This window comes from Ictalurus punctatus, chromosome 6 (genome assembly GCF_001660625.3).
Source record: "Ictalurus punctatus breed USDA103 chromosome 6, Coco_2.0, whole genome shotgun sequence".
NCBI classification, from domain to species: Eukaryota; Metazoa; Chordata; class Actinopteri; order Siluriformes; family Ictaluridae; genus Ictalurus; species Ictalurus punctatus.
Genome location: NC_030421.2, coordinates 12,348,725 through 12,375,300, shown reverse-complemented (window position 1 = coordinate 12,375,300; position 26,576 = coordinate 12,348,725). Strand labels below are relative to the sequence as shown.

The 26,576-nt window shown below is 37.6% G+C and overlaps 1 protein-coding gene across 4 annotated transcripts in view; it reads left to right on the top strand.

The window, feature by feature from the left end:
* gypc (glycophorin C (Gerbich blood group)) overlaps nt 1-10,844 on the top strand; it is a 37,354-nt gene extending 26,510 nt beyond the window's left edge. For 2 of the 4 annotated variants that reach the window (XM_017470360.3, XM_017470362.3), the window contains 2 exons: nt 613-651; nt 1,491-4,721. In XM_017470360.3, the coding sequence (XP_017325849.1) occupies nt 613-651; nt 1,491-1,687 (236 nt within the window). In that variant the 3' untranslated portion in view covers nt 1,688-4,721. Of the gene's footprint in view, nt 1-612; nt 652-1,490; nt 4,722-10,452 lie in introns of those variants that run through there. The other 2 variants (XR_006982704.2, XR_006982705.1) reach the window with 2 other exon arrangements.
* The last annotated feature ends 15,732 nt before the right edge of the window (nt 10,845-26,576 follow it).

Sequence of the window (26,576 nt, the reverse complement as noted above, 5' to 3'; positions counted from 1 at the left end):
CTAAACACTACAATCTAATGAGTGTTTGACTCACCGTAACGCGTGATTAGGGCCTTAATTGTCCTTCTTTAGTGGGGTCTAGTACTGATTGACTCTGTTATTTTTTTACTTTTAAATGTTTAAAAGCTATGTTTGAGGCTCAATCTGCCCATTCTGTCCTTCAGCAAAAGACGAGGCCGGCAGATGTTCCCTGTGCAATAATTCATGATTATCTTCAATCGCTTCCTTTAACAAGGTTTTTTTCCCCATGGTGGCAGAGACGATGAGGAGCAGAGCCACACAGCGAGGGGACAGCTGTCTATAAAAACAAAGCCTCATGAAAAATTCACAGATGTTATAATAACAAAGTCAGTGGAAAGTAAATATTTAATGGAGGTCAGGACGTGATAGATACAGTGTTTTGATCGGGAAGGAAAACGTAGTTGGACCACCCCTTTAGACGTTGTCTTACAGTAATTAAGTGGGCTGACGATCATTTACAGATCACTAGAAGAGAAACAAGTATCATCTGACCTGAAATGATAATGTTTGGATTTGAATGAAGTAGAGTCGTTTGTCATCAAGAAATACTAATAAAGAATCATTTTTCTTTTTTCTTTTTATATATCTTAGACGACTCACACAGCGCCATCTTCAATGTGATAATTGGTGGTAAGTAAAATACATTTAAATAATACTCTTTTCTTTATGAGGTGTTACAAAGGACACAAAGGTCTCTTAACTTATAAATAACTTTTGAGGAAAGCAGTAATATATTGTTTAATCATAGGACGTATCTTTGTTCTCCCAGCTAAGCTTCTCACTCAGATTGCTCCAGTCTGAGGTATTACAGAGCTATTACGCCTGGCCTTACAGTGCTATGAAGTCCGAGAGCCGATATAAAACATTGTCACTTTCTGATGAAGGAACTCATAAAAGGCCGTGTCTGTGTGCCAGAAACATTAAGGTGCTTCATTCCAAGTGTGCTCCATCCTGACCTAATGCTTCCAATTTTCTGCTCTGCGACTTGCGGCGATGTTGTGCCTGTAAAAAGCTCAGCATTTTGCCCTGAAAAAGGAAGATCAATTCTGCATTAGCCCCCCTTTACCAGCAGAAGAGTTCTCAAAGGTTATACAAGGTGAAAGAATCAGAATGTAAGGGCCACCCTCTTAACTTAATTCACACAGGAAGAATTAAGAATGAGATACATAGACAGGTTACTAATTAGATTTGATAAATTTCCGGGGGAACTCACTTTAACACTTTTCGAGATAAATGAATCTGCAAATTATGGTGCAAGGCCACTACAGTGTGCATAATGGAGTAATTCTTAGAGTTTTTATGCCTTCAAGGCACAATATATATTTAAAGACTGAAGCTGTATGTCTTAAATGTTTAGCTCTATTGAGAAGCTGATATTACTCACTGCCATACTGGTAGAGTTTTAAAAAATGTACAGCTAATTATTAACGTATAAGGAAATATCATCATATTAATCTCTTGTTCTCCAGCCGTCATTGCTGTGGTAGTCCTGGTCTTCATCTGCCTGCTCTTCGTGCTCTTTCGCTACATGTACCAACACAAGGGCACGTACCACACCAATGAGGCCAAGGGCAGTGAATTCGCCGAGACGGCAGACGCAGCCCTCCAGGGAGATCCGGCTCTTCAAGATGCCATGGACGAGAGCAAGAAGGAATATTTCATATGAGTGCTGGAGAGACTGAATTCAAATCCATGGATTAATACAGTACAACTTGAACAATTTTTTTTCTTGATGAGCCTAATATCTGATCAAAGTTGGTCACATGGTCACATGGCGTTCACTGCCAAAGCGTATACACTCTTATATTAACTATTATACAACATACATAAATTTTGAGAAGACTTTGGCTGAGTATTTTGCCTAGTGGACTGGATTCATCCAAGAGTGTTATACTGAAAGTGCACATCTATTGGTTGAGAAAATCGCAAAGAGAAATTGTGTGTATTTGACACAAATCAGCAGGTAAATGAAGGCAAAGATGAAATATGAAATGACTGAAATGACTATCAAATAGCGACCATAATGCTGTGGACAAAAGAGGTATAATATCTTTCACATGCAAATAAGATGAAATCTTTAGATGCGTTCCAGCTTACTGCTGACAATCAGCATTGTTTAACTATGTATTGGATCTGAAACAAGATAGCATGTATTCGGTAAAGAACCAGACAGTGATAAATTGATTGTATACATTATTGCTTCTTTTTTGTTCATCGGCATGCTGGATTTTGAAATGAAATAGGGACTTTGAGGTTAAAGCACACAAAGGTATCTTTTAATTTAAAGTTTTATAGTCCTTCCATTTCAGTAGACTTAAATGAGCAAATTAACATAACTGTAAATTAGACCTACTTGGTACTTGCCTTTAAGACTTTTGCAGTCGACTGCCTGAAACCTGCAACACTTGGACATGACCAGGTCCTCTGGGTATATGCACTGCCCAGGCCTGAAATGTAGCTATTTTTGATTACCGCTTGAAATGCACGCTCAGTGAGCCCTGAAAAAGTTAAGTGAATACCAGCTACTGGGTGTTGAAGCATATTGGTTGGATCTGGGCAGTTAGAATGCTCCAGTTCACTTCAGAATTCATCCTGCTGCTGTTGTCACCTGTCACATCAATTAAGTAAAGTGAGGCGGTTCTTCTGGCAACCAAACATGTCCAAGCCAAACCGTGACACCACCTCCATGTTTTTCAGATGAGGTAGTGTGCTTTGGATCATAAAGTGTCTTTTCCTTCACGCTTTCCTCATTCCATCAGTCTGCTGCAGATTCATCGTCACCTCAAATGTCCATAAGTCTCCGTCATATAGTTCCACCTTACAACTAAAGCTGACCACATGATTTTTAACTTCAGAGATTTTGTTACATTTCAAATCGAGTGTACTGGACAAGAGAGACTTAAACACTCACACACACACACTAAGTATATTTAAATCTACAGTATATGAAAGCCTTAATAACAGGTATTCAGTATTTACTTGTTATTTTTGACTCTTGAGCAAGTTCACTTATAACTGTTCAACCAAAATGCAAAATCGAACATGAGGAAAACCCGTAATGTGATTGGAAATGCTCATAAGTGATAGTGGGGCGATATATATACGACATCTACAGTAGTTTCTTCTTTAACCCAATTAAACTCTCCGGAGCTACTGTGTTTCCCGACATACTGCTTACTCTTATAATTGCATGCCTGTCCTATTAGTTTCACTGTACCTACTGAATCATTTATAGTAGCTACTGAATAATGTGCTTTAATATGAGCCAAATAATAAGCCTGCTTTTACAAATGGCAAGATTTTTATTAAACAAGTTATTGATAAATCTTTTTTTGTGGGCATCATAGAAAGGTCCACATCTGTCCTACTACCAGGGTTTTATTACCTTGAGATAAGTTAATATTGTAAGAGTTTGATTACCATTTGTGACTTTATGCATTAGAAATATCCAGATCCATGGTCACTGGGTAACCCGGGATTGAGATTAATAAAAGGATAAGAAAAAGATGTGTAATGAAGTGGGGCAGCTGTGGCTCAGGTGGTAGAGCAGGCTGTCCACTAATCGTAAGGTTGGCAGTTTGATTCCCGGCCCACATGACTCCACATGCTGAAATGTCCTTGGGCAAGACACTGAACCCCAAGTTGCTCCCGATGTCAAGTTAGCACCTTGCATGGCAGCTCTGCTACCATTGGTGTGTGTGTGAATGGGTGAATGAGACACAGTGTAAAGCGCTTTGGATAAAAGCACTATATAAGTGCAGACCATTAAAAAGACTGCTGAAACTCAGGAGGCCTTAAAACTAAAAGTCTTGTGACCACCAATGATAGATAGATAGATACTTTATTGATCCCGATGAAAATAGCAGCATTACAGTAGTGGTAAAAAGAAATTCACGGTGCACAGTGCAAAGCACAAAAAAAAATCTAATGGAAATCAATAATAATAATAATAATAATAATAATAATAGGCTCTAGTCCTGGTTCTGTCTTGACAGTAAGGTGACTCTAAGGTGACAATATGTAGTGCAGGTGAGAATGTATTGACATTTATTTTTTTCCAACCTTACCTTTAAGTTCATTCCAAATTGACCTCCACATGCAGTCGAACATGCAGTCAAAAATGATTAGCCTAGTCACAATGAATGCCATGTGACCCTACTGTTTTTCATGTGAAGTGATCTTTGCTGCACCTTAACCACATAAAAAAGTGCATACATAATGCATAATTGCTACTGATGCATCACAATTTGACTGATTATCCCTCCACTCCAATCCTCCACACAGTACAGTTATACTCCTATAAACACAGTACAAATGTACTCAAAAGGAAACCTAGCAAGTCAGATTTTCAGTGATTAATTAAAAGCCTCAAGGGTACAGTTGGAAAATAAACCCAAAGCTCCAAATCACACACAACCTTCTAACCTTCTCACATGAACTTCCATAATTAACAGAAACTTGCCCAAGGTTTTCTGTTTCTTTCTTTTTTAAGGCAAACCTTTTAGAAAGGTTTTAACCTTTTAGCCTGCTCTGCTGTTAAGTAGCAGTCAGGATATACTGTTAGAAACAAAAGGTGACACCTTTACAGTTACCCTTGTAAAAGAAAAAAAACTGTCAAGATTGAAAAAAAAAAAAAAAAAAAACAGCAATGAGATGATGTAGCAGATCTGTGCTTGAAAATAAAATGTATTTTTCTTCCATCTGAGCTGCCTTGACTGTTACTAAGACTAGAAAGTAAAACTGAGCTGTGCATAGAAGGGTCAGAAATGCCAAACAGTTCCAGAGACTCCAGGGGAAATTAAACTTGCTTATTTATAACATAACATATATATACATACATGTTATTCTCTCTGGTACAAATGTTGGACACTATAGTTGGCTGTGGTCACTAGATAGTGAAGACTGACAAAAGTATTGGAATATTAATTTCGTATAGTTGAATTATATACAGTATCTCACAAAAGTGAGTACACCCCTCACATTTTTGTAAATATTTGATTATATCTTTTCATGTGACAACACTGAAGAAATGACACTTTGCTACAATGTAAAGTAGTGAGTGTACAGCTTGTGTAACAGTGTAAATTTGCTGTCCCCTCAAAATAACTCAACACACAGCCATTAATGTCTAAACCACTGGCAACAAAAGTGAGTACACCCCTAAGTGAAAATGTCCAAATTGGGCCCAATTAGCCATTTTCCCTCCCCGGTGTCATGTGAGTTTTAGTGTTACAAGGTCTCAGGTGTGAATGGGGAGCAGGTGTGTTAAATTTGGTGTCACTGCTCTCACACTCCTTCATACTGGTCACTGGATGTTCAACATGGCACCTCATGGCAAAGAACTCTCTGAGGATCTGAAAAAAAGAATTGTTGCTCTACATAAAGATGGCCTAGGCTATAAGAAGATTGTCAAGACCCTGACACTGAGCTGCAGCACAGTGGCCATGACCATACAGTGGTTTAACAGGACAGGTTTCACTCAGAACAGGCCTCGCCATGGTCGACCAAAGAGTCATATCCAGAGGTTGTCTTTGGGAAATAGACGTATGAGTGCTGCCAGCATTGCTGCAGAGGTTGAAGGGGTGGGGGGTCAGCCTGTCAGTGCTCAGACCATATGCCACACACTGCATCAAATTGGTCTGCATGGCTGTCGTCCTAGAAAGAAGCCTCTTCTAAAGATGAAGCACAAGAAAGCCTGCAAAGAGTTTGCTGAAGACAAGCAGACTAAGAACATGGATTAGTGGAACCATGCCCTGTGGTCTGATGAGACCAAGATAAACTTATTTGGTTCAGATGCTGTCAAGCGTGTGTGGTGGCAACCAGGTGAGGAGTACAAAGACAAGTGTGTCTTGCCTACAGTCAAGCATGGTGGTGGGAGTGTCATGGTCTGGGGCTGCATGAGTGCTGCCGGCACTGGGGAGCTACGGTTCATTGAGGGAACCATGAATGCCAACATTTACTGTGACATACTGAAGCAGAGCATGATCAGTATGCAGTATTCCAGCATGATAACGACCGCAAAGACACCTCCAAGACGACCACTGTCTTGCTAAAGAAGCTGAGGGTGAAGGTGATGGACTGGCCAAGCATGTCTCCAGACCTCAACCCTATTGAGCATCTGTGGGGCATCCTCAAACGGAAGGTAGAGGAGCACAAGGTCTCAAATATCTACCAGCTCCGTGATATCGTCAGGGAGGAGTGGAAGAGGACTCCAGTGGCAAACTGTGAAGCTCTGGTGAACTCCATGCCCAAGAGGGTTAAGGCAGTGCTGGAAAATAATGGTGGCCACACAAAATATTGACACTTTGGGCCCAATTTCAATAAGGGGTGTACTCACTTTTGTTGCCAGCAGTTTAGACATTAATGGCTGTGTGTTGAGTTATTTTGAGGGAACAGCAAATTTACACTGTTACACAAGCTGTACACTCACTACTTTACATTGTAGCAAAGTGTCATTTCTTCAGTGTTGTTACATGAAAAGATATAATCAAATATTTACAAAAATGTGAGGGGTGTACTCACTTTTGTGAGACACTGTACACATCACACATTTTTGTTTTTTCAACTTGGTTAAGATTTTGAGATGAAAAAAATTAAATTAAAACACAAATCTCAGGAATTTAAGCCTCAAAAATACAGATTTTAGGTAAATTTGTCCAAAAGTGAAGCATTTCCTAGGGAAACAGATGTTTTCAGAGTGCCAAATTCATAATTTAGCCAGTCACAGTCATCGCTGCGTTTGTGAGGTGAAATGAAGAGACTTGGAGTGGCGGTTAGTGGAGTCAAACAGGAAGGAACTGGAATGAGGTACAATGTGCGTGTATATATATATATATATATATATATATATATATATATATATATATATATATATATATATATATATATATATATATACACTCACCATCCACCTTATTAGGAACAACTGTATAGCTGCACATTTATGCAGTTATCTATTCAGCCAATCATATGGCAGCAGCACAATGCATAAAATCATGCAGATACAGGTCAAGAGCTTCAGGTAATATTCATAGCAAACATCACAATGGGGAAAAGTGTGATCTCCATGACTTTAACCGTGGCATGGTTGTTGGTACCAGATGGGCTAGTTTGAGTATTTCAGAAACAACAGGCTCTAGAGTTTATACAGAATGGTGCAAAAAAGAAAAAAGAAAACATCCTGTGGGTGGAGGGTCTGCATACTGAAACACCTTGTTGATAAGAGAGATCAGAGGAGAATGACCAGACTGGTCTGAGCTGACAGGAAATCTATAGTAACTCAAATAAGCACTCTTTACAAACTTGGTGAGCAGAAAAGCATCTCAGAATGCACAACACATCAAACCTTGAGGTGGATGAGCTACAACAACAGAAGACCACATCAGGTTCCACTCCAGTCAGCCCAGAACAGGTATCTGAGGCTGTCATGAGTCACCCAAACTGGACAGCTGAAGACTGGAAAAAAGACCAGATGATTTTTTTCTAATTTTCACTTTTCCAAGGTGAGTGAATCTGTGCTCAAGATAGTCTCAGATTCCTGTCCTTGGAGTGGAGCCTGATGTGGTCTGCTGCTGTTGTAGCTTATCTACCTGCAGGTTCAATGTGTTTTGCATGCTGAGATGCTTTTCTGATCAGCACAGTTGTAAAGAGTGATTATTTGAGTTCCTATATCGTTCGTGGCAGCTCAAACCAGTCTGGCCATTTTCCTCTGTCCTCTCTTATCAACAAGGCATTTCCACCCACAAAACTGATGGAAGGTGAGTGTGTATATACATACACGGTGTCTATATACAGTGCCCTCCACTAATATTAGCACCTTTGGTAAATATGAGCAAAGAAGGTTGTGAAAAATAGTTTTTGTTGTTTAACCTTTTGATATTTTGTTTTTAAAAAAATCACAAAAACACTCTGCTCTCATGCATATGAAACAATTGCAAACACAACACAGGTTGCTAAAAACAAATATTTGTTAAATATAGGTGTGCAAAAATTATTGGCACCTATGAATTAATATGAGAAAAAAATATTTGAAGTATATCCCCATTGATATTTTACATTTTTAGTACACCTGGGTGACTCAAAAAAATTTATACCCCCGTGAAACAGAAAGTCATGGTTGAAGAACAGGAAATTCTTCCTGTTTCACATGGGTATAAATATGAGGTAACACATATTTTGGTTGTTGAGCTTCACAAAACTGGAAGTGGCTATAAGAAAATAGTACAAGCATTGAAAATGCCCATTTTCACCATCAGGGAAAAGAAGTTCCAGTCAACTGGAAATGTTATGAGTCAACCTGGAATTGGATGCGTGTCTATATTATCTCAATAAGCTGTGAAGAGGATGGTTTGAGTGGCCAAAAATCTTCAAGAACCACAGCTGGCGAATTGCAGAAGTTAGTTGCATCTTGGGGTCAGAAAATCTCCCAAAACTACAATCCGAAGTCACCTACATCATCAGAAGTTGTTTGTAAGGGTTTCCAGAAAAAAGCCTCTACTCTCATCCAAAAACAAACTCAAGCGTCTTCAGTTTGCCAGACACTACTGGGACTTGTAATGGGATTAGGTTCTATGCTCAGATGAAACCAAAATACAGCTTTCTGGCAATAAACACCAGAGGTGGTTTTGGCACACAGAGAGAGGTAGCCATATGGAAGAGTACTTCATGCCCACGGTTAACTATGGTGGTGGCTCTTTAATGTTTTGGGGCTGTTTTTTTGCCAGAGGACCTGGACATTTTGTTAGGATAAATGGCATCATGGACTCCATCAAATATCAACAGATATTAAATGAAAACCTGACTGCTGCTGGAAGGAAGCTTAAAATGGGCCATGGTTGGATCTTCCAGCAGGACAATAATCCAAAACATACATCAAAATCAACACAAAAATGGTTTACTGTTTGTATGATTGACTTATGTTCCATGCTCTGAATAATTTGTAGAGGTCATGAAATATTTTGCACTGATGAGGGTGGCAAAAACTTTATATTATATATATATATATATATATATATATATATATATATTCAGTAAAAAAAGAAATTTGCAGGAGACTGTATTTGAAAGATAATTTTGTAATATCCAAATAAGCTTTACAGATCTTTATTGGAAAGGGTTTAAACAATGTTTTTCATGCTTGTTCGATGAATCATAAACAATTATTGCACATGCACCTGTGGAACAGTCCTAAAGACAAGAACAGTTTACACGCGGCGGTAGGTGATTAAGGTCACAGTTACAATAACTTAGAACACTAAAGAGACCTTTCTACTGACTCTGAAAAACACCAGAAGAAAGATGCCTAGGGTTCCTGCTCACCTGCGTGAAAATGCTATAGGCCTGCTTTAGGGAGGCATGAGGACTGCAGATGTGTCCAGAGCAATAAACTGCAATGTCTGTAATGTAAGAAGCCTAAGACAGTGCTACAGGGAGACAGGAAGGACAGCTGATCGTCCTTGAATTACAAAATTACATGTAAATATGTGTCATCCCAGATGTGATCGAGAATTTGCACATTACCTAAATAGTTACACTGGGCATGAACTAAGCATTGAGTGTTTAACAACACAGGAGAAAACTAGCTATTTATTAGAACAGTTTTTAATGCATTTGACCATCTCTTTTTCACTGGAAATCTCAAATGATTCACTTTTAGTCTAATTTACATAAAATCTCTATTTTTATATACAGATTTGTATTTAGGGCACTGACTGAAATTTACAAATTTCATATACAGATACTTTTATCAGTTTTCAAGCTCCATACTAGACAACCTCAGATTTTTAACTGGTGAATATTTAATTATTCTGTACACATTATAGTGATAGGTTAGCTACATAAATGTGTTCCAGTGTTGCAGTCAGTTGTTATTTTATGGGGATTGCTTGTACATTGTTAACTTTTGCTGCTGAATTTATAGAAAGCATCCATGCTGGTGCAGACTAGAGTGAGTAATTGCTTCAATTTCTCAGTTTAATTAAATTGTAATGGCTGGGTAACTTTAAACAAACTAGTCAGAAAAGAAAATATCCTCGTAAAAGTCAAAAAGTCCTCCAGAATATAAAATGCCAGGAGCAAACAAATTGTTCATTTCTAACGGTGATGCAATGGAGTTGCAAAATGCAACTGCTAAATTTTCATGGTCAAAAAAACTGGACATGAAATGGTATCAAGGAGTTGAACTGAATTGAATAAATTTTATCCCCAAGGGGACTGTTGGTTGCTGGGCATATTAACCATTATCCTGATGTGACGGCGGGCCTGCAGCCACACACACAGCTAGCAGAGGATGATTGGTGCGGCTTCTCTTCACCATCTAGGAGAAGAGGAGCAGATATGAAAGGGTGCAGCTGAGCCGGTGTGGTGAGTTCGTTCTCTGTGAGCGTATCCAGTAATTCCCCTCTCTCTCTCTCTCTCTCTCTTTCAATGTAGACGCAGATGACGATGAGGATGACGCCATTCGCCCTGGAGAGCCTCCCCAGCCGCGCAGTGTCTCATGCCAGCTCCCGTGACCTCCAGCAGGGTTCATGGGTCACACCACATGGCTGCTCCAGCCTATTCAAGGTGCCTTGCTCCGGGAAGACTGCGGCCTACATACACACAGACACACGCAGTAACCCCCTCACCTTTACACTTAAAGGGTGAATAAAATACCCATTATTGGCAACACCTCTGTTTGCCCAGTGTCTGTGTTCTGCCATCCCAGCCTGAGAGGTCACATCTGAATAGAACAGTATATCGTGCATCAAATCAACACCAAAGGAAGTAAGGAAGGCATATTGGAAAGTGCCACCACAATGTCTCAATAAATTCTTGTACAACAACACAGGTCAATAGTACTTTTATTTTGCTATCTTGCCATTTTACTTTAAAGAATATAAAAAGGGTGGATGTTTTATTGTCCATGCTGTTATATAAGCTACTGTACTGCACCAGCAGAATGGTCAGAACCATCCAACAAACAAATAAATATTCCTGCCATCTTTAAAACCAAAGTCCTTGACTTTTAAGTAGAAAGTGTTTTCTTGAGCACTGTAAAACTTCACTTTAAATGATGCACCTCCAAGTACCTTTTATCATGAACGCACTTCCATCATTTTAAAATATTAATGCTTCTGCATCATTTTGATGCTCGGATGATTTATTCATTCCAGAAAGGTAATTCAAACTAAAAGCAAATGATAAATATTCCATCTGGGACGGGCATCATGGCCAACCTGGGGGACGACAGAAATAAATTTGTGAAAATGGATGTCGGCGTGCTTTTCAGTAACTTGGTTCACAAGTGTTGAGTGAATATATCCCATGGCTCTGCTTCTTGCCAGAAGCAAAATATACTTTAGGCCATGTGGATGGATGAGTGGAGAGTGGTGAAATATGTCATGCATGGTTACATTTTCGGGAATGTCTATGAAAAATGGCTAGATTTATAATATGTAATATTGACAGATACAGCATTTGAAGGGATTCATTATTAACTAATGAATTGAATAAGTTGTTAGATTAGGGAATGTACAAAAAAGTGCAAGACATATGCTCTACAAATCTTTGAGCTGTGTCACAAACATTAACTTTCCTAATAGAATGAGTAAAAAAAACCCCAGATGGACTTGTGTAGTGTGATATTAGTATTTAAATAGTAAAGGAAACTCCACCCTGAGCAATATTTTAATTAACATTCATTTTTAATGGTGCCAAAGATTTATCTTGTAATGAAATTCTCGGCTGATTTTTTAAACTGACTCAAACTTATTCATCGACATGTTGGTATATATCCACAACTTTATTATACACAGTGGTTTATTTTTTATATATATATATATATATATATATATATATATATATATATATATATATATATATATATATATATATTATTATTATTATTATTATTATTATTATTATTATTATTATTCAAGCCCAGTTTGTGCCATAACTCTGCACTGTGTTGTACTATATAGATGCATTGCATTCTGAAACTATGAGTCTAATGTTTGCACCAGCATCTCCACTACTTCTAGCTTGGATTTTTCATTAATTTGACATTGAACATCACTGGAAAATTTAAAGAACTGTAACCTCATTACTATGTCCTCCTGTGACATCAGATATCAGACATCAAGCACATAACTTCAACCACAACTTCCAACATGAATAACAAAAAGATGGTACCAACCAACTTAATATGTCTTCAGTGTGGACTTGAGAATCACCTTAGTGGTTAATTCCTACGGAAATCAGTTCATGAAGGTGTATCTGTAGGCTAAGAATTAGTGAAAACTGAAGCAGCATTATTAATTCCCTTTACACACATGGATTTGAATGTTGAGATGAAATAAGCATGAGCTAAAAACTAAGCAGATAAGCAGACCTAAAAACATGATTTGTAAATGATTTGTGCGCTAATATCATGCCAATCACATTTATTCATTTGACAGAATCTCTGATGCTGAGGAAGTAAGAATTTACCAAATGACCAGCAAGATAGTTATAGGTAGAACTTAGAGAAGCAGCTAAACAAATGATCCAGTCATTGTCTGCAAGGCACACAAAATGTCTAATAACAATAATAAATAAATAAGCAATTACTGTAGATTGATTAAGTGATATGAAGTTTTCTGATTTGTATATTTCTTTCAATATACAGCCTTTCTCTAGGAATAACCTTTTTGAAGGCTAGTTATGTTGGCTTGACAAAGTCAACATACTATTTTGCTTTATAAGCTTATTATTAGTAGTAATAGTAGTAGTATTTATATTTTTATTTTTTCATTATTATTATTATTCTGAGACCCAAAAAATTAAATTGCTACTCCTCCCAGAGCTTTCAAGCTGCAGTACATGTACCAAACTCGGCACAGACCTTCAGCCTGTTCTGACTTGAGTTGCTATGATACAGAAGCTCAAAGTGGCCAAAATTCGCATTGACTTGCATTCGAAATTTCTGACTGTTATAACTCTTTGAGCTTTCAAGCTATTTCCAACGAACTCACCACAGTCCTTCAGGCCGATCACACTGTTCAGGTTCTATTCCTCCAAACTGGTCAGACTCCCAGTTTTCCCACTGCAGACGATGAAAATTCCCCAAAACTCCCATTCACTTACACTGAGGGAATGTTCAGAGCCTGGGTCCAACTGTCAAAACTCACACACAGTTGAGTGCACACGGCCTGAAGCCTAAAAGTATTGGGATACTGTCTAGCTCCAAAAATATTGCGATGGCACCTAGCTCCAAAGTATTGGGACACCGCCTACCTCCAAAAGTATTGGGATGCCGCCTAGCTCCAAACGTATTGGGACACCGCCTAGCTCCAAAAGTATTGGGACACCGCCTAGCTCTAAAAGTATTTGGGCATTGTTTAGCTGATGTCTTGCTTTCTCAAGCCAACATCAAAGTTTTGTTTGTTTGTTTTTATCAAAAATCTTTTTTTCTATTATTATAGACCTACAATGGAAAAAAACATGTACTTTTAGATAGTGCCTCAAATGGTGCATTTTGCATAACTTTTAGTTATTAGTAGTTAGTATGTTGATACTTGGAGTACAGTACAGTACACTATTAATGCTATTACTGCTATTAATAGTGCACTATTAATATAAACTACTAATAAAATGAAGTGTGATCTGATGGACACTTTTTTACACTTGCATATCGAACAGTTTAAACTGAAAATCGATCAGTGGTTGTTTTGGAATGGTTCAGTAATATGAGCTACAGCATAGTCATTTGCTATTTGGGTTAAGAGCAAACCTTTAATGTTCTATTTAAGACTTTAAGACAACCCTATAAAAATGGGATACATAGTGTATAGTGTGAGGCTTTAGTACAGCTTTAGTGCCTTGAGACAGCAGCTATCAGGATGGAGCCAAAGCCATTGATGAGTCCATTTAGATTACTCCATAGTCAAATAATAAGGCAGAATAACTAAAGTTTAATACGAGGAGCTTTAAGGATCCAGTGGAGTGCGATGAAGAGTTGTGTAACAGACACTGTTCGGTTGATTGAACACAGCATGTCAAAGTGGTTTTGGACCACCTACAGTGGTTTAACAATGGATGCTAAAGAGATGCAGTAGCCATGAAATGATAAGCACCTGGATGAACAGATCATCTGATCTTTTTGACATTATATTGAGCAAGATCAGGAGTTCCCCATGACTAAAGGTTTGAATAAAGGAAAGCTGACCAATGGTCGTTAGTATAATACTAGTAATGGCATATTTGATGATGATGTTGCGTTGGATCTTCTGATCCAGTACTAAATGTAAAGGCTAGTTTTGGTCTTGATGACCACCCATTAAATCTAAAGCTGACAAGAAGACTGAATATTAATAATCTAAAATTACAGAGTTGGGATGAATCATGTGAAGTCAGGTGTTTAATTCTTCATCCCTTTTCATCAGATAGTATATTTGGTATCTTTGAAACATCAAGATTTAATTAAGTTCTTATTTACAGCGCCTTGCTTAAGTATTCACCCCCTTTGAACTTTTCCGCATTTTGTTACAGCTTGGAAATTATACTGACTCAATTGGGAATCGACACAAAATAACCCATAATATTAAAGTAGGAGAAAATGTATATACATTGCAAAATTATTTATAAATTGAAAATGTAATAGTGGTTGTGAAAACACTAAATTAGTTCTGGTGTCACATTAATTCATTACATATCAGTTTCAGGTTGTAACATTTACAATATTTGGGAAACGTTCAAGGGGGGGAATACTTAATTCAATCCATTGTAATTGGGTATATTAGTTTACCTTTTAATTAACATGATTAGGGTTACAATGATGCTTTTTCATTGCCTTTAACTATATCTCCAGGTCTGCTTTTTAAAAGTGCTTAAACGTGTGCTTAAATCAGCTTCGACAGATTTCTCTCCCTTGACTAGTCCTGTTTCCATGACACCTTTCAAACCTAACCCATAGAACAGAGAAATTATTTTTAGTTTCAACTAAATAATGTTAATTATTTTTGCTTATTTATGCTGCACATATTATATAAGACAATATTGTAACCGAACCAACTCAGGAGGCACATTTTTCTAAAAATCCAAGCAACACAACTCAAAGCTCAGGGTGTAAAACAGGCAATGGTCAAAACTCGGTCAGATACATATTAAGGCCAAAGTACAAATCCAATACCAAATTTTTTTTTTCGGAATTGGGGTTGTATAATCCAAAGAATATTTTAAACGAATAGGCACAAAGTCAAACACAGCAGAGACTATTGACTGTAAACAATGCTCAGATCTCGCAGAGCAGCAAGAACCGGAGGTGTTAAGGTCCTGGGATGGTGTTACAAATATACAATATAATTCAAAATTTCTAAAACATCATCATTACAAGCATTGTGTCAGAATAAAATGGGCAATCTCACAGAAATACCTGTAGATGTCATGGAAACTGAGTTATTACAGATAGTGCACTGTAGAGTAAGTCTGGAGTGTCGGTTTGTGAAAGGTGTTGTTTGAACTCTGTAGAGACTCTAGCACACTGTGCAGTTATAATTTATGTCGATAATTCAGGAGCATACTGGGAACAATTCCTGCAGCATTGTAGCAATGTGTTTATACTTACTCAATAAATTCAGCATGTCAAACGGTCATGCTGTTGTTGCTATGAAATTTTATTTTCAGTTGTGAATACAGCAGATTCCAACAAAGAGTACAATGAGGCAACTCACCCTATGAACCTCTATGAACCTAGTATAAATCATATGGTACATAGTATAATAAAGGCATGTATATACATCTTATGTACCATCTCACTATGCATTAAACATTAATTCACATTGTGAGTACACTCCTCACATTTTTGTAAATATTTGATTATATCTTTTCATGTGACAACACTGAAGAAATGACACTTTGCTACAATGTAAAGTAGTGAGTGTATAGCTTGCGCAACAGTGTAAATTTGCTGTCCCCTCAAAATAACTCAACACATAGCCATTAATGTCTAAACTACTGGCAACATTGTAGCATTGTTTACACTGTAGCAAAGTGTCATTTCTTCAGTGTTGTTACATGAAAAGATATAATCAAATATTTACAAAAATGTGAGGGGTGTACTCACTTTTGTGAGATACTGTAAATGCCCAAAATCATGGGTTTATGCATTGTATCAAATGCAACTGAGATGTGATTAATCAAACACAACAGTGAAAGCATACCAAAAATGCCTTTTTATATATTATTTTTAAACAATTTACCATTTTATATTTTATGTCTAATCACAATGTCTGTCGTATCTGTTAAAAATCCTTTAATACCCCCAGTCAAAGTCAACAAATTACATCTATTTGCCTTTATTAAAACAGAAAACAAGCCATGCCAAACTGCAGCGCTTTGCTGCAAAGCTAAATTTGAAAGGCAGCAAGCTTAAAGGCCTTGCCATTGAAGCTCGTCTTTGATTCAACAATATCCAGCATGCTGTGCTGCTGTAAAGCATACATGTGAATCAAACAGCCTCACTAAGCTTTCAATGCTTTCAACACAAAGGCTAAAATACCATGTTGCCAACTCTTATTTCCTCACAGTCTTATCGTACATCAAAAGACAGGAAGGTTTCTCTTTTTTTATGTGAGGGGGTGGGATGGGGGGTTAGGAAACACTGAAATAAAACTCAAGAAAGCAATTTGTCTTCCACAAGTGGCTCAGCACACTGTGGGATTTGCAAAGAGATGGCGAACACTCAATCTTAATAGATGTCACAGGGAACTCGTTGCTGGAGAAATGCAAAGTGCAGGCAGGACACTGAGAGACATTACGGCTCTGTGTTTAATTCTGTTTATGGGCGTGGGATAATATGTCTTCTGATCCCAAGTGAAAAATTACGATATTTGTACAGTTTGAAATAATTTAATAATTGTTTGAATAAAAAGTAGAAGTGTGACTATACAATCCTACATGTAGTGTGTGTGACACTACATTGTGAGACATTTTCAAGGGAGTAACAAATTATTTGGATTTTTTTTATCTGCTGTCGAGATGCAAGGACATTTTGACATTCTGACATTGCTACTACTTACAAACAGCATGGAAAGACTATATATGCTTATTTTTTATGACAACAGCTTTGGCAGTAGTTCTGTGTCTTTATTTTCTGGTTTTTATAGTAAAAGCTAACTTAAAGGGACTTTGGAAAAGGTATGTGGACACCTGAGCATCACACCCATATGTGTTCCTTCCCCAAAATGATTCCACAAAATCAGAAGCACACAATTGTTTAGAATGTCTTTGTGTTAGGGCTGCACAATTAATCGGATATCGATTGCGATTATGATTATGACTCCCCACGAATAAATGAACATGATCAACTGCGATATTGACGTTTAAAGTTCGTCCTCTGCGCATAGAAAACTCTGCTGTTTTCTCCACTCAAATCAAGTGCTTCCTACACTTACAGCCAATCACATAGAGCGGTGCAGGGCTGACATCATTTTGTAGTGCCAAAACCCGGAAATGGATTTAGCATTTTAGCGCTCGAGCTGCCAGTTTCTCTGCGAGCTCCAGCGCTTGCGCAAGGGGAAATTATGACACTAGCATGATGCTAAATGGCACTACAGAGGTTGTCGGGGACATTAAACCTCATCATGCCAAATGGGAAAAAAACTTTGTCATAGTTGACAAGCTCAAATTTTCTCATGCCTACTTGTGTGTTATATTGTGGCACATTAACACTACCGTCTCTTAATAAAAAAATAAAAAAATAAAAGCACTAAACTTTGCTCCTAAATTTTTGTAATCTCCTAAAAGAAATTGTCTTTCGTCTCTCCTCCTGTAAACATTGTTATTGCCTTTTCTGCATCCGCCTGAATTGTTTTCATTTAGTTGCACATTGTTATATTTGATGCATATTTTCATTTGGTTGATGGCATTTTTACTTATCCTATATTTTGGGTACAATTTTATTTATATTTTGCTTCTACAAGATGATGCACTTTAAGGATCAGTCTAATTTGATGCAAAGATTTGTACATTAGCAGGAATGTAGCACAACATGGAGGTGAAAGCAGCGGTCTGTTTATTTAAATGTGAAAGTACAATAAAAATATGTTGTCCCTAAAATCAATGAATAATCGTGATAAATAATTGAGATCTCAATATTGATCAAAATAATCGGGATTATCATTTTGGCCAGAATCATGCAGCCCTACTTTGTGTGCTGTAACATTACAATTTCCCTTCACTGGAACTAAGGGGCCCAAACCTGTTCCAGCATGACAATGCCACTGTGCACAAAGCAAAGACATGGTGTGTTAAGGTTAGAGTGGAAGAACTTGAGTGTCCTGAACAGAGCCCTGATCTCAACCCCACTGAACACCTACAGCCATAGGCAAATCCCTACAGCCACACTACAAAGTCTAGTGGAAAGCCGTCCCAGAAGAGTGGAAGTTATTATAACATCAAAGGGGGACTAAATCTGGAATGGGATGTTCAACAAGTACATTCAACAAGGTTTGTGATGGTCAGGTGTCCACAAACATTTGGCCATATAGTGTATGTGTCATTGTTAATATGACGACATTTACTATAAGGAGATGTTTAACATTTTTGGACGAAGTCTCCAGTGTCAGTGTCTGTTCCTTTCAATTTTCCACCACAGGAAAAGTCTTCAAGAGAGACACTTTTGAGCTTTAGACTTTGAGTTTCTCAAGAAGAAGAAGAAGAAGAGGAAGAAGAAGAAGAAGAAGAAGAAGAAGAAGAAGAAGAAGAAGGGGTCTTTATTTGTCACATATACAGTACGTGCAGTGAAATTCATCTCTTTGCATATCCCAGCATGTTAGGAAGTTGGAGTTAGAGTGCAAGGTCAGCCATGACATGGCACCCCTGGAGCAATACACAGGTTCATTATTTATACCTTACATAACAAATGTAGTCAGTAGGATATACAACTTCTCTGATTAAGACACCTGTATATTTTTAAAAATTAATTAATTAATTAATTTTAAAAAAGGTTAACATGTGGTCGAAATTTGTTTCTAAGACAAATGTAAGTAATAAAAGTTAATGCCCAAATGTCCTAATGTTCAAGTTAAAGGTAAAGTAATGTATATTTATATTTTAATTAAAATTAAATAGTTTCCCCAAATGAGTTTTTTTTTTTTAATTATTTTTCTTTCAATTTAGAACTCAGGAGCTCTGCCTATTTTGAAAGCTTAAGAAAAGCCTTCTGGGTGAAGCTCCACAAGAAGCTGGATAAAAAGATAACAAGTGACTGTAAAGGTTCATTAGGAATAATTTCCTTAGTCCAGATATAGTTCTATGTGATATTTCATAGTGTTTCTTCTTTGTTATTCTAAAATATTACATAATGGGCGTAGGTTTGATTTTGACATTGGTGGGGACATAAAAGCAGTCCGCAGAGACAACAACGTGTGCCTATTCAAAGCTTTCATTTCAAACACACATGGATGAACCATACAGTACATCAGCCTAACATTTGTCACAATGCTGAATCTCACTACTAACATATCATCATGTCACTGTTCGACCTCACCTGTGACCCTGCCTCTCCACCTGCCACACTTCCTGCTCTGTCTGAGATACTACCTGGCAGAACTGTTGCTGTCACCTGACCTGACGAAATAACACATTGATGGGAAAACATGCCACATGAACATTGAGGGAAAACATTTATGGCTTAGTTAAGTATTATTATTACCATTGTTGTTGATTCTACACATAAGAAATTGAGAAAATATTTTAAGTGATTTACACTTTGACTTAAAAGTGTAAAGAAGCTCCTAATATCTTGTGTATGTATGTGTGTGTGTGTACAGCCTCTCACATGTTAGCAAGAAATGGCAAAGCCAATCCTATTAGCGATGTGGTTAGGGAAGCAGGACTCGTAGTAGAGAACGAAATCTGTTAACTGTTTGTGTACCACAAATTGTGCTGCTGCCTGTCTTGGCCAGGACACTCTTGTAAAAGGGTTCTTAATATCAATTAGATTTTTCCTAGTTAAATAAAGGTTTTTTGTTTGTTTTTTTTAATCATAAAAACCACAAAACACCGACAGACAACAGTGGTTTTATATATAAATGTATTTTAATTGTTTGATCAAAATTATTGCTAGGGACAATTCAGTAGTCGCTGGATATTGGAAGGAACATGTCCCTAGCGTCTCTACTAAATTTGACGCCCCAGAGTATGTGTAATATTACACAAAATCATTTGAAGTTTATTTTGCTACTTAATTACACTTCTCATGTAGCATGTTCCTTGCTTTCGACATTGATTGTCAGGCCAAAAGAGTAATTGCAGGCAATTAGAGGAAATCTGTATGTACATCTCGGTTGTACATACTAGCACCGTAATCAGCTGGATTGTGTGGGAATAATAGGAATGCAGCTAACCGTATATCGTGGCATTTATTACACCCAGTAATGATTTTCATTTCATTTTGAAACACTGTACCCATAGTGTGGTTTCATTGTATTATTATATCACATTTACATAATGAAATGCACCAAGAGTAGAACAATGAGCTAAGCAGCTGCCAGTACAATCGAGCCGGGGCCACACTCAGTACTGAAATCCCTCACTAGGCAAATCAAGTTAGGGAAATTCATGATGAAGAAAGCATATGCCTCTAACTCTAGAGAGGAGAGAGAGAAACTGTGCTATTTCCATTAACCTACTTTTCTCTCCCTCCTTTCTGATTTCCTTCCCACTGCTCTGGCCTTCACCCACAGCGAAGGCCAAATCCACTCCAGCCACACCACCTTTCTCCAGCTGTGAGGGTCATTGATGTGACACTCAGCCGAACATCTGGACACACTGGGGGTGGAACAGGAGTTGGACACACCATTTGAGTTCAGCTGGTTATTTTTAGATTGTTAGGACTAATAACTAAAGAATTACCACAACACCAGATAACCCTGATGTCCGCAGCAACACCAAAAGACAACAATTCCTGCCTTTTCTGAACAGCTTCACCTCAAAACAGAGCCAATCAAGTGTTATGGAAATGGAATTGGACCTGAAGCCAAGGTGGTTTTAGATTTGAGAATAAATTGACCGTCGTGGTTGTAAAAAAAATAAAATAATAATGTACACTATATGGTCAAAATTATGTGTTCCTTCCCCATACTGTTGCCACATATTTGGAAGCACACAATTGTATAGGATGTCTTTGTATGCTGTGCTGTAGCATTACAATTTCCCTTCACTGGAACTAAGGGGTCAAGTCCAAAATCCTGTTCCAGCATGACAATGCCCCTGTGCACAATGTGAGGTCCATGAAGATATGGTTTGCCTAAGTGCTGAAGAAGTGTATATACTGTTATCTTAATCAGAGAAGTTGTATATCCTACAGGGTTTTTAGACAGATAGGGCTCTTGGTCCCTGACCTAGTGAACCAGTATGACAAGATATTTATTGATAAAGACTTCAAAGAATTCTGTAAGTCGCTCTGGAATAGGGCATCTGCCAAAATGCCATAAATGTAAATGTAAATACGAACAGCCATGCTCTAAAATCTAGTGGAGAGCCTTCCCAGAAGATTGTAGGTTATTATAACAACAAGGGGGGGGGGCATGTGATATTTGTGTTAAACAGGAAATGGTTCTAGCAAAGTTTATAGGTGAGTCAGTGACTGTAACATAACTCTTGTTTCTGAAGCAGTTTCCCTCAGATTTATATTAAACATTTACTGTCTTTGAATGGTGCACAATCAACTTCTGGGATCTCCACCCAGTGCCCAGATTTGTGTTTTTGTATTGTGTTTTTGCTTTTTGTATAGACAGATGTTTCGTGAAAGTTTGTACAATATTAACTAAAGAATTATTTGTAGCAAAACAACTGATAGCTTGGCATCCTGAATGAAGTTATATGAAAAGCTAGGACCACTAACTTCACTCTTCCTCTGTCTCACAAACTTCAGTGTAAACCATGTCCTTCAGTCATTAAATTACCATTTAAATCTGTTGAACAAGGGGCAGTCTGTCCCTTGTTATATAATAATAATAAAATAATAATGATGATGATGATGATGATGATGATAATAATGATGCCTACACTGTATTTACTTACTTTATTTGTACCCAATTTGCTATTCTCAAATTCTTGAATGAATGAAATTGTACCCATGTGCTGGTTTTGCTCTTATCTAAGGGAAATCATTTAATTTAACCAGTACAGTAATGCTGTGGCATTATGTCTCACATCCCATGCTAACACTTGAATTTAAAATGTCTATCCATAGAATAGGTAGACCCAGAGCTGAGACCTCTGAGCTCCACCTACTTAAAGTAAGCTGTAAGCTGCTTGTTCAGTTTATCCTTTTTGTAAAAGACAAGAATACAAAATGCAGCCAATATGAATGATTTCAAGGACTCACCATAGCAACTGACAGACTGTAAAGCATTACAGGTTTTAATTTAGTATCTTATGGAAACCAAACTATGCACAGAAAAAATATATTTATAACAATAAAATGAACAATCTATTCTTGTTTAAAGCCAACAATTTGTTCAGGGTCATAAATACAATCTGGCTAACTCAGTAAGCCACATTTTTTTTTAGCCCAGTGTTCATATAAAATGTTTCATGTGATACAGACTTAGATTAGACTTAGACACATTTTTAAACAAAGTGTACTCTAAACTGGTTGGTTCAATGTTGATAGGTTTTACCTCTTTATACCAGAGGCCAAAAAATGGAATTTCTGCCTGGTTTGGGGGTGCCCTCGTTCAGCATTGAATTTATTTGTGCTCTCACACTCTACAGTAGTGATTAATGGCTCTTATGAAAGTAGGCACTCAGGGATTTAACAATTTGCAGTTTTTCATAAATAGTTCCTTTTTTTACCTAGCCTACTAGGTTTAAACCTTATAATGTGGCAGTTGTATTTGGCATTTGAGTATTTAAAAAAAACGTTAGTTGTGCTGTACATTTTATCTCTGTACCATAGTTATTGTGGAGAGGTGTGAATTGTTTGACCAGAAGAGGGCTCACAAACCTCCCCTCTCCCAATGCCCTCGTCACCAGCAGCTAAACACAGAGTCACGATGCTCTATACACAGAAACCCAACAGTGTCCTGACTAATCTTACAACAGACTTGCAGCAATAAAATAATAAATTTGTTTACACTGATTGAAAAAGTCGATTTCACACCAGTGTACTGCAAGAAAGGGTTTATGTAGGCTTCTGACCTATTACCTAATTTCAATTTTAATCCCTATTGCTAGTGTGGTCTAGTCTATAACTTTGCACAGTTTCTGTGTATTAGTCTGGCTGAGTTTGCTGTTTTTTTTGTTTTTTGTTTTTTGTTTCTTGGAGTTAGGACTGGTATTGGAGCGATCAAATTAAACTAGATAACGTAATGAACTAGGCAGCAAGCTTTGACAACAGTTACCCTCATCCCATCTATCATTGCACATGGATTGCTTTTTAATGACCGCATCATTTAGCCTTGTTACAATTATGCATTGAAGTTACACAGACTTTGACAGTGTGTGATTTTTTTCCCCCAGATGCAACCTGCAACACTACAGAAACGGCTCCATTTCACCCAGAACTCTTTTGACTCCATCCATGTATTGAGGTACTGCAGGCCCACTGAGTCATTAGAAGACTCATGAAGAAAGCATAAGCTTGTGGTTGCTGATCCAGGGAAGCGTCCAGGCATATCAGATGAGTCAGCGCAGACTGTCATCTTAATCAGTGTATTTAAGAGAGCCATTACATGGAGCCTGCGTATCCCCAAAAGGCTCAATTACTGGAGGAAAGAGCTGATTTATCGGACCTTATTACAGCCACATCCGGGCAAGAAAACAGTGATGAGTAAATGAACGTATATTAGCACACATAAAGTGTTCATGTTTCTAGATAATACAAACAGATAATAGACTTAAGCTCTTGAAAAACTTTTTATGGGGAAGTGTTAGACCAGAGGATCCATATGCATCAAATAGAAATCAATTCTTATTAAAGAAATATGTCTACACAGTGACGAGACTGACTAGTGATATTACAATGATGTTATATAACAGGCTAAGATATAGGCTAAGAGAGAGAGAGTGGGGGGAGGGGGGAAAGAGAGAGAAACAGAGAGATGATGGTGAAGTGAAGTATAATTTTAGTTTAGAAAAAAATAGTTTGTTGCAAATTTCTCTCTAATTTAAGCTTCTGCTCTCTGGCAGAAAGCCAAGCCCAAAACCACAAACTAAATTCAACTAAAAGTAAAGGCACAAAACATTTAAGCTGACATGTAGTGGCGTAGTGCATGTGGCCATATCTCCCTGCAGCCTTCCTCCAACAAAAAAACCCACATCCTTAAATACAACATTGATGCTCCAAATAACTTTGTATTGTGTGGAGACCAGAAATAAATCTGCAATGACAGCAGAAATGCAGTACAATAACTAACAATAAAGACATTTTGTGCCATCTCTGCCTTATGGGTCTCATATTAAAGACTATTCCACAGCAGCAACAAATAAATGCACTAAATAAATCTAATCAGACTCAGTCCTGAGGAAAAGGAAAAAAAATGGTGATAATCTCTAATCTTTGGAGACAAATATAGCTTCAAAATATCATACATAATGTATATTATTATATTAGAAATTTATTTGGTTTCATGTACGTCTCCTGAATTCCCCTTTCCCCAAAAACAATATCAGGAAGGGAACTTAAAAGCAAATGCAAATATGATTGCATTGTCTGAAATTCAAGAAAAAAAGTGATAAAAGTGGATTCTAATTCCTCCTGAGTGTTCATATTAAGCTATTGAAATATCTAATTATTCAATATTAGGATGGAATGATTAATCAATATTAAACCATCAAAATATACATTGTAAAATACAACATAATAGCTGTATAATGCTCTAATGTTCTACTGGTCATGTGTTTTTGACGACAGCCTGCTTGATTAATCAAAGCTCAAATTAATTATGACAAAAAACACATGCAGTTACATGTACCATAATGTTACCCTTGCTCGTGCTTTTTAAGAAACAAAGCAAGGTTGAGGACAATAAACCAATTTGAGTGTTGTCATGTCAGAATTCCTGCAGTGTATAGGAATTAATGAGCAACGTCCCAGTTTCTGTAAAAACCCTGCCTAAGGCACACAGCTCCCATGCGGAGACTTAAATCAGGCAGGTCACGATTCATTTAGAGGTGACAGATGCTCTGAGCTCGCGAAAAGGCCAGTTAAATGTGTGCAGCTCAAGTCAGGGTTCAGCCCATAATATTATAAGAGAACACTGAGGGATTTTCAATACATTGACATTAAAAGTCAGTCATTATGTAAGTACAAGATGTCAGGGATGATGCAAGGCCGTGTCGTTTAAGACGGTCTCTGAGGATCTATTCAAAATCCTTGGCCTAATATTGCTTCCCAAGGAAGCGATTTAGTCAAACATGATGACAGTTTGTGTTTCGCAGAAATAGAAATGTGACACAGAACCAGATTATAGACATGCATGGACTTTCAAAATTGATTCTCTTTTGTTCTGCACGTCATGCCTGCTTATGTCCTTGGTTATGACCAATGTCTGAGGCAAGGTGACATACTGAATTAATACCAGAATGATTTTCATGCATATTTCAATTCTTATAGGGACAAAACCCTAAAGCTCATATGCGTAATCCTGTTTGTATGATTGACTTATGTGTCATGCTCTGAATAATTGTTAGAGGTCATGAAATATTCTGGACTGATGAGGAACTGCATCTCGAGAGCAAAGGAAAGTACTGATCCTACTTAACAAGGCATGAAAGAATGATAGGACTTGTGATTGTAATTCGCCCTTTCTTTTATATATATACTCAGGAAAAAAGAAACGTCCCTTTTTCAGGAGACTGTATTTGAAAGATAATTTTGTAAAATCCAAATAAGCTTTACAGATCTTTATCGGAAAGGGTTTAAACAATGTTTTTCATGCTTGTTCAATGAACCATAAACAATTATTGCACATGCACTTGTGGAACAGTCCTTAAGACACGGTTTACAGGTTGTAGGCAATTAAGGTCACACTTACAATAACTTAGGACACTAAAGAGACCTTTCTACTGACTCTGAAAAACACCAGAAGAAAGATGTCTAGGGTTCCTGCTCACCTGCATGAACATGCCATAGGTCTGCTGCAGGGAGGCATGAGGACTGCAGATGTGTCCAGAGCAATAAACTGCAATGTCTGTAATGTAAGACGCCTAAGACAGTGCTACAGGGAGACAGGAAGGACAGCTGATCGTCCTTGCAGTGGCAAACCACGCATAACCATGTGTCCCCCCAGATGTGATCAAGAACTTGTAAATGCCTTGGTGGAAGAGTGGGGTAACATCTCACAGCAAGAACTGACAAAACTGGTGAAGTCCATGAGGATGAGATGTACTGTACAGCAGCTGGTGACCACGCCAGATACTGACTGTTACTTTTGTTATTGACCCCCCCCCCCCCCCCCCCTTTGTTCACGGACTCATTATTCCATTTCTGTTCATCAAATGTCTGTGAAACTTGTATAGGTAATGTCTCAGTTGTTGAATGTTTTATGTTAATACAAATATTTACACGTTAAGAAATTTGCTGTAAA